This window comes from Xiphophorus maculatus, chromosome 20 (genome assembly GCF_002775205.1).
Source record: "Xiphophorus maculatus strain JP 163 A chromosome 20, X_maculatus-5.0-male, whole genome shotgun sequence".
NCBI lineage: Eukaryota > Metazoa > Chordata > Actinopteri > Cyprinodontiformes > Poeciliidae > Xiphophorus > Xiphophorus maculatus.
Window position 1 is genome coordinate 10,312,261 of NC_036462.1, and position 8,576 is coordinate 10,320,836.

Here is an 8,576-nt window from a genome sequence, read left to right on the forward strand (position 1 = left end):
TTTTTGCTTTGGCTAATAGTTTAAACCATCATCTTTGGCAACACTAGATCCTGATGACTGGATCAGTGGACTCAGCTTGATATCTATTCTAATACTGAGGTCAGTACTGGGTCCAAAACAGTAGGTTGGATCAGGCTCAAACTCTGCATTTTATTTTGCAGAGTCTTGTGGCTTTTTGTCATGCTGTTTTTAGAGTATCAAATATATCTTATTTTAGTTGGGCTGTGTAGTTGAGTATCCAACCTGTAGACCAATGTTGAATGGAAATTGTAGCCCAAAATATCCAGAAAAAAGACCCATTTTGAGACCAGAACAACTTTAAACAGCCTTTATTTATTCTGCCACAACTGAAAACAGAAATTGCACTGTACACTAAAACAAAAGGCATCCTGTTAGCAGGCATAAAGCTTGTTGGGTAGCGATTTTCTTCATCACTCACAGGAGGATGGCAAATTAGGGAATAATTATTTCAAAATTGTCCAATTATTTCAAAATTGGACAATTTTGAAATAATTGTATTTGTATAGCATTGTATTTGTATAGTATTTTTTCCTTATTGTAAGTTAAGTCCTCAAAATATATCTTCATTGTCCTGAAATGTGATTAAGTGGCTAATCTACTCCAGGTTTTTAATGCAATCTGGACTATAAAAATGCCCAAAAATATATGTTTGATAGTGCTGCGGCTTTAAGAAAATAATGTTTCATTATTTATATTTTGTTCAGATTATTTCTGATCTAAAAAACTTTTTTTCTCTCAATACCCAAAGCATTTTTCGTGCAACTAAAGCAGAGTGTTTGCTAATTACCAAATTCAGTTTATTTACTTTTAACTGGATAAAACTAAATAAAAACATTGATTATCTGAAAACTAAAGACACATTTAAGTTGAATTAATTTTTCTGCTCAGCAACACACTCTTTAAAACAGTGAACAATTTTTGTAATGATCCTTAACAGGATTTATAAATGTAAACACTTGAAAGAAGTTCTGCCTCTTGAGGCGCCGCCTCCTTCAGAGACTCAAATCTAAATTTTGTGGTATTTTTAGGTGTTTTTCTTCAACACATTCAACTGACATCACTACATCAGTAAATGACGAAGCTCATTTTAAGTATTTGCAAAAGAAAGGATGTTTTTCTTTTGTGTGTTGAGCCAAATCTACCACTTCAAAACCGAGTTACATAAAAGAAAAGTTTCCACACTACATTGGTGTGCTTGTATGTTGTTAAAACTATGGGAGAGTAGCTGCAGTACAGATGGTTAGAAAACAAAACATTCTAATTCTTTAGAAGAATGTCGACATGAGACCACTTTATCTCAAAGAGGCGGAGCGAAAGCTGAGACACAACTACAAACAGACGAAGGCACCGGAGGTTCAAGTAATCCAGGATCATACCAATGGTAGTGTTTATCACTTCATGTATGCACACATATGTAAAAAAACAAAAAGACTTTTCACTGTGAGAAGTAAGAACATTTTTAGAGAAATGTTTAAACCTTGAAGCTGGAATCTGGTTTTAGTTGCAAATTGATTGTAGACTGCTTGGCCGCAAATGACGATGAACAGTTCAGTTTAACAAAGAAAATGTTAGAAAAAATGTTATTGCGAAATAATGTATAAGCAAGTTTTGAAACTCACCAGCAGGCAGATGTGTACTGACATACTGAAGAATATCCTATAGTTATTTCAGAACGATCAAATTATTGGTCAAGACAATTTAAACATCAAGGAAGAACACTGGAATAAATAGATTAGGAACTGGGAAATCCCCGACCCAAAAAAAAACAACTTTTTATGATCTGAAAGATATCTTGAGTGATTGTAACCTGAGAAAATGTGTAAGTTTGGGAAATCTAGTTTATGAAAATAAATTATAGTTTTTCTTTGCTAAAAACTGAACTGCAGAGCAATGGGATTTCTCATGTAGTTGAAGTTCTTTAAAAAGATCAGCTGAGTAACTGATTAAACTAAAATAACTTTTTCCATCAATCAGTTTCTTTCAAACGGCACAAGCATATTTCACAGCCACAATGCCGCGATTCATCAGGCCCAAACTGAGGAAGAGATTGTGGGATTCGCCAAGAAAAAAAATTCCCAGGATTCAGCCTCTTTCATCATGTTGGTTAAAAAAGTCTAATTATAAATAATGCAACTCTATGCAATGTAACAAAATTTACTAATGCTCAAATGTTTAGAATGGAACCACATCCAAGTGGTAAGTTACTGTTTGACTTGTGGCCAGGCAGTGTGTTATTGCAAATTCACACATGAAGATATAGTGTATAAACATTTTATTGTTTCTCAGTCCATGTTGGCACCACTTGGTCATCCTCCATCTGTTTGTTCTGCATTGTATTTTGGTTGTGATGCGTCTTGTGCGCATTGTGGTGTTGCACACAGGGATTGGTGGTCAGCCACGGATGCATCAGCAGTTCGGATGCCTTCAGTCTCTCAGCAGGCAACTTCCTCAGCATGCAGCTAATCAGACACTTTGCCTGTGGCGACAAGCCACTGGGCAGGCTGAACACCCCGCGCCGGATCTTAGCAAAAAGTGCAGCTGGCTGCGTGTCCTGAAAAGGGTATCGTCCAATCAGCATGGTGTACAGAGACACACCCAGGCTCCATACGTCTGCAGCGCGACCCGAGTAGGAGCCATTTCCGTTGTTGAGCAGCTCAGGGCCAACGTAGGCGGGACAGCCATGTCTGTCTTTGAGGAAGTCGTTATCAGGGTTACCGTGGAGGACTACACTGTCATTAAGGCCAAGCAGGGCGAGACGAGTCCTGCAAAAAAACAAACAAAAAAAACATTAACTAAAGTTCTCTTTTTTCATGTAGGATGCAGAACAATCATGGTATCAGCTATGCCACCTGAGACTGTATCCTACCTGTATTGGTCCATAAAGACGAATCGTCGCAGCTTCAGGTCCCTCAGGATGACTCCTCTATGGTGGCAGTGCACCACCGCATTCAGCATCTGAGCAAACAGACGCCCCGCCTCTTCCTCGTCCAGGCGCTTCCTGCTGCGCACGTATGCGTGCATGTCTCCATGGTGATCGGGCAGGAAGACGTACAGGTTGTCTTGACCGACCACCACATCTTGCAGATGGCAGATGTTGTCATGTTTACCAATGCGCTCGTAGGCCGCCAACCGTTCCTGGAAACCCTGCAGAGGGAGAACCTGCAACCAGAACAGTCCATTACTTCAAGTACTAAAAATTACCACCAGATGTGTTTTGGAGAATTTCATCATATTGCCACCACTAGCAGCATTGTTAGTGTTACTCCATCTTACCTGACAGGTGTACTGCTTTTGTGTGCTTGTGTGTACGGCCCTATAGGTTTCCTCCCTTTCACAGCTTACAAACAGGAGATATGGTCCCACTCTGGATGGGGGCTGGCTTGGGCTGGACTTGGGTGCGGGGTTTGTTGGTGTGAGGCATGAAGATAGGCCACTGGCAGAATGGGATGTCTCCAGACGGGCGAGTTTGCATTTTGGTAAGTTTTCTTGAGGTTCAGCCAGCAGCCTCTTCAGACACAGCTGACTTCTGGTTGTTGCCACACCCATCCTCAGTTTTTACTGGTGAAGACAAGAGACATGAGATTTACTATTAACCTATAATACCAAACATGTCATTTTTCATACTGGTATTTTTGAGACATCGTCCTCTTCAACGAAAACCTGATGTGCAACATGCAAAATATAATTAATATATTCTCAATAGAAATGCGGAACACATGGGAAAATGTGTAATATGGGTGCAAACTGGCTTTTTGGAATTTTTATTTTGGAATGTTGTGGCCCAAATATTGACAAATTCAAATCAAAAGACATGCACGCAGCAATCAGCAGTTTTGATCAAAAATCCACTGTGCGCAATTTGAAAGATTTCAGAATTTTCGTGGAATATAAATTATTATTTTTTTAGATTAACTATAATCATATCACCTACTATATTTTACATATTCTCTATAAAAATGTAGAATGGATTAAAAAAGATCACAAAATATTTTTAAAATGCTAAAATAAGCTTAAAGTTTCTGTTGGAATTCAAGGAACTGACAAAATCAACCAGCGTCAGAAACCATCCAATAAATAGTTACATATTGCAAAATTTAAATGATCTCATAGCTATTATTATTATTGATATAACACTAATGTACACATTTTTTTCTTACAGAAACAGGAGGTGAAACGGCATGCTTCTAACAGAGCGCTAAAATCAACACTAGTTCTTATGTCAAATTTCAAATGCATGTTGCAGTCTTATGAACACAAAACTATTTTTTCTGCTTAATGTAATCAAGTATAATTATTTTCTCATAAATCGTTTGGGACAAAACACATTTGAGTGAATATTTTTGGTTATTATTAGGCTGATTCTTATCCTCACCTGTGCCCCAAATATACATCTTGTGCAGTAAGTGACAAAATTTTCACCTGGGTGAAAATACTATTTAGTGACATATTAGATTTAATTTACCTGTGTTGAATAAAGCACTTTGTTAACTTATTCTAACAAACATATTTTTATTTAAATTTACATTAAAACTGCTCCCTGTTGCACAACAGCACCCTCTACAGGGGAAACTCTTGACTCTCACTGATTCTTTCACTAAAACCTCTACAGTGACATTTTCACATTAAGTAAAAATGATGTATTAGTATCACATCTAACTGTGTTCTGCATCCCTGCTGTTTACATGTTACACGGTCGGGTCTATAGGCTCTCCTGATGCAACTTCCTGTAAGCTGACAGGCACCACAGCTTTCAGATCGTTGCATCAGAGCAAAACAGTTTATAGTTTAAAAAGGCTTTAAGTACAGTCAACACCTACACACATGCACCGCTAGGGTGTGGGTGTGTGTGAGTAAGTTTCTCATAACTTGTGGTCACCTTGGTGATACTTTGTGGAAACTGGCTGTGGGGCAACACTGCTTTCACTCCTGCTGAAACACCCTGAGTCACAATGTCACTGTGGCAACGTCATCCACCCACACACACATATACACACAGCAAATCTGGCCTTGTTTGACACATTTGATTGTGAAACTGTAGCTCAAAATAAAGCGATGGAGAAATCTCCAGAGATCTGACTGCTGAGTTATTCAGAAAGCAAAACCCACATGCAGAAACTTTGCACCATGTAACTTCTCATTTGGCATTTAATTCATTGTGGTGAAGACTGTAAAAGTTGCTGCCTCACAAATGGGTTTTCAGTGTAATTAAAACATGACTTAGACAAGCATTTTTGTGAAAATGCACAAAAAGCACACTCCGCAACTAAAAATACTTAGGCGAGATTCATTCAAAGCACCATACTCATACATTTGCTGAAAGAATGAATAATCCAAGGAAATAACCTGTTATAATGTTCTGGAAGATCTTATTTAAGAAGATATTTTCCACAGACCGGTTACATTCCCTTACTGTAGAAACAAACTATTTTAAATTAGAAATCTACTGCTTCACTTCATCCAAGGAAAGAAAGCAGAAGTGCACAATATTTTGAAGCAAAATCGGCATTGTTAGTATGTGCAATATTGCAATCACAAACATCTTTTTGGATATTTGGTTAAATGCATATTCATATTTTTCTGGTGAGGTGAACTGGTTTTAACTGCCCTTTCTGCCTTCATCTGATGTACATCTTTTGTGGGTAAGATGCTAAATCTAACACAGAGTGGTGGGGACACTCACTCTGTGTGTCATGATAAGGAAAGAAATGAGTCAGAAGCATGTGGCTTAATCCTAGTCAATATCGATAATCCAACTTTTAGCAACAGTGTTATAATTTCATATTTTCCTAATATTTAACAGATTTTTAAGAATTCAAATCAAAACATAAACAAATATTTCAAATATAGACAGTGTTTTCTCACACTTTCTCACATTAAAATAGGCAGCAAACAAAACAGTCAAGAAAATGTGTGCTGGTTTGACAAAGAGGCAAACTGATACTTGATTAATTTTTCTACCGCACAAACAGCACAGAAAATATAAAAAAGTGACATTTAGGCTAACTTTTTTTATTTGGTTTTTGAAAGTCAACGGCTGTACATAATGGATGCATTCAATGCTGGTTTAGGAGTCATCTGAGCATTGTTTCCACATGTTTCTATGTACAGAGCATGGAATCATCTTTAATATCACTGCAAATGGTGTGTGACTATGTGCGTCTTTAGACTCTTTATGTTTTGTAGGCCTTTTAATCAAGCTACACTTATGGATTGATTTATTAAATAACAGCCAATGTGACTTTTCTTTCTTAATATAGCTGGAAAAAATAGCAGTAGAAAAGTGCATGCTGAGTTGAATTTAAAAAGTTGAAGAGAATTGTTTTTGTTTTGTTTTGGTTCCGACTCACATTCAGCTCAACTGAATAATATTTAAATCTAAATAACAACAACAAGAAAACTATTTTTTTGAAAAGGTGCTTTGGTTACCCACAAATTAACAACTCAGAGAAAATTACCTAATATTTAATATCTGACAATACATTTTCAACACTATTGTTCACTTCAGGATAAATATTTAAATACATTTTCATGCCACGAGCAGCAGTTCTGATGGTCTCAGGTCAGTTTCTTACCTTTGAAATGACTTCAGGTGCGGACTGCCGGTCAACTCAGTAAAACCACTATGAAGACGGTTTTGGTCACTTGTCCGTGCAGCAGAGTTGCTAAACAAAGACCTGAAAAGCGGTCCTACTCTCTTCCAGCTGAATTTCGACTGGGACCAGTCACTATGACACTGGGAGAACTGGAGGTGACGTCTTTGCGCCTTCCTGCTGTTTCAGTTGCGCAACCTGTCGTTGGTCCGTGAGCTGGTGGTCGCTGAGTTTTATATTGCGGATTAAGTTAAATAAATGAAGATAATTTATCGACGGAGAATTCCAATTTAAAAAAAAAATTGCACTGAAACTGAAAATGAAACCTGTTGAGTCTTTGTTGTTATTTCCGAAAAAGGGCGTTCAAAAGCAGTCCTGCCCCTTTATCAGCAGAAAGCAGAATAGAGTCGGTCTAGTTTATTTCCCCGTCGCTTTCAGCTGACCCTGATGCTGGTTCTCCAGAACTTTCAGCTGGACTCTGGGGCTCCGACTGACTTCGGGTTTGTTTGGTTTCGTTGTTTCCTCCCGCGGTGGCGTCAACCCGGAGGGGCGGAGCTTCGATGTTGCAATCCACGGCAGGTCGGTCGTCAGACAGAGCCAATTTAAAGGGGAGCGGGGCATACCTCACGTATTTCCGCTTGTCATCATTACTTATAAGTCACAGTCTAAAATTATCTGAAGTTCCCCAGTAAAACCAAATGGTGACATGTAATCTGGAGACTACATGTCTCCATTTGTGTTGCTGTTCTACGTAGTTTTTCTAGGTTTTGTTTTGGTCAACCAAGTTTTTCAAAATGAACAATGCGCATTAAGGCTGCGCAATTTTACATAATATTTCCAAATCAGAATGAGGATTTCAAGTATCCCGAATGAAATAAATCCTACAGAATGATCTAAACACCATTTATTCAAAGTAAATAAAATGTTAGTCTTTTAAAAGGAAAACTGTCCTGCATTATTCTGATACAAGTTAGAGTATCTGAAAGAGCGTTTAACTTTACAATGGTCTAAACACCAGATGGAGATATTTTTAACTTCTGCTGCAGTAGTTAGGTAGAACTATTTTAAAACGCATCTTTCAAGAACTAGATTCACCTTAGTATTATACAATGAGTTTTCCTTCAAGACTTCTGAATTACTGGAGATTATTTTCATTTAAGTCATATATTCAAAGTCTGAGCGTCGCGTGACATTTATTCCACTAGGGGCGCTGTTTTAGTCGACAAACCACAAAACAACGGTTACCTTTATGATGCAATGGGGACCTTGTTTGCACTAAGAAAGAAAAACGTACTATGTATTTATAGCTATAAAAGGCATCCTACATGTGTTCATAAAACGAACGATAGATAGATAGATAGATAGATAGATAGATAGATAGATAGATAGATAGATAGATAGATAGATAGATAGATAGATAGATAGATAGATAGATAGATAGATAGATAGATAGATAGATAGATAGATAGATAGATAGATAGATAGATAGATAGATAGATAGATAGATAGATAGGCAGGAAATGTGGAATTGCATTTTCAATCATCTACTGTACCACAGTCCACTCATATATGTGAATATTAGTATTGTAGCCTCAATGACCTTTAGCTGATTGTGAGAAGCTAACAAAACATTTGTTTACTTACAGTAAACAAAACCACATAACTTTTATGGAAAAGTTAGCAAAAAATATATTTACTTGTATATACAGTTTCACACCAAATATATTACATATCTACAATATGCATTAAACCACAAGAGTTGGCATACTGTTTTTTTACCTTGTTTGTTTTGCAGCTACATCTGTCCCCCTTAGGTTGGAGATTTAGGCAAGAAAGAGACATCCTCCCTTTTAAGCTGTCACTTTAGTACTGTATCAAGTAAAAATGACATGCCACAGCTGCATCGTGTACTAAAGGCTTCTGCTATTGATAACAATGAATAGCAGATGTACAATGTTTTTGTAT

General features: G+C 37.4%; 1 protein-coding gene across 1 annotated transcript; it reads right to left on the reverse strand.

The window, feature by feature from the left end:
• Window positions 1–313: 313 nt before the first annotated feature.
• On the reverse strand, window positions 314–7,152 carry LOC102231273 (tribbles homolog 2-like). Its single transcript, XM_005811840.3, has 4 exons — window positions 6,594–7,152; window positions 3,295–3,579; window positions 2,888–3,180; window positions 314–2,783 (listed from the first exon to the last, which is right to left on the reverse strand). Exons 2-4 carry the CDS (start codon window positions 3,565–3,567, stop codon window positions 2,294–2,296), a joined length of 1,056 nt encoding a protein of 351 aa, XP_005811897.1. The 5' UTR covers window positions 3,568–3,579; window positions 6,594–7,152; the 3' UTR covers window positions 314–2,293.
• Window positions 7,153–8,576: the final 1,424 nt, after the last annotated feature.

What these genes read in the sequence shown, in the direction of transcription:
- LOC102231273 (XM_005811840.3), bottom strand. Translation starts at nt 3,567, where the DNA reads ATGGGTGTGGCAACAACCAGAAGTCAGCTGTGTCTGAAGAGGCTGCTG. An exon ending in AAAAGCAGTACACCTGTCAG is followed by an intron (nt 3,181 to 3,294) that starts GTAAGATGGAGT and finishes TTCTGGTTGCAG; the next exon opens with GTTCTCCCTCTGCAGGGTTT. An exon ending in GTCTTTATGGACCAATACAG is followed by an intron (nt 2,784 to 2,887) that starts GTAGGATACAGT and finishes GTTTTTTTGCAG; the next exon opens with GACTCGTCTCGCCCTGCTTG.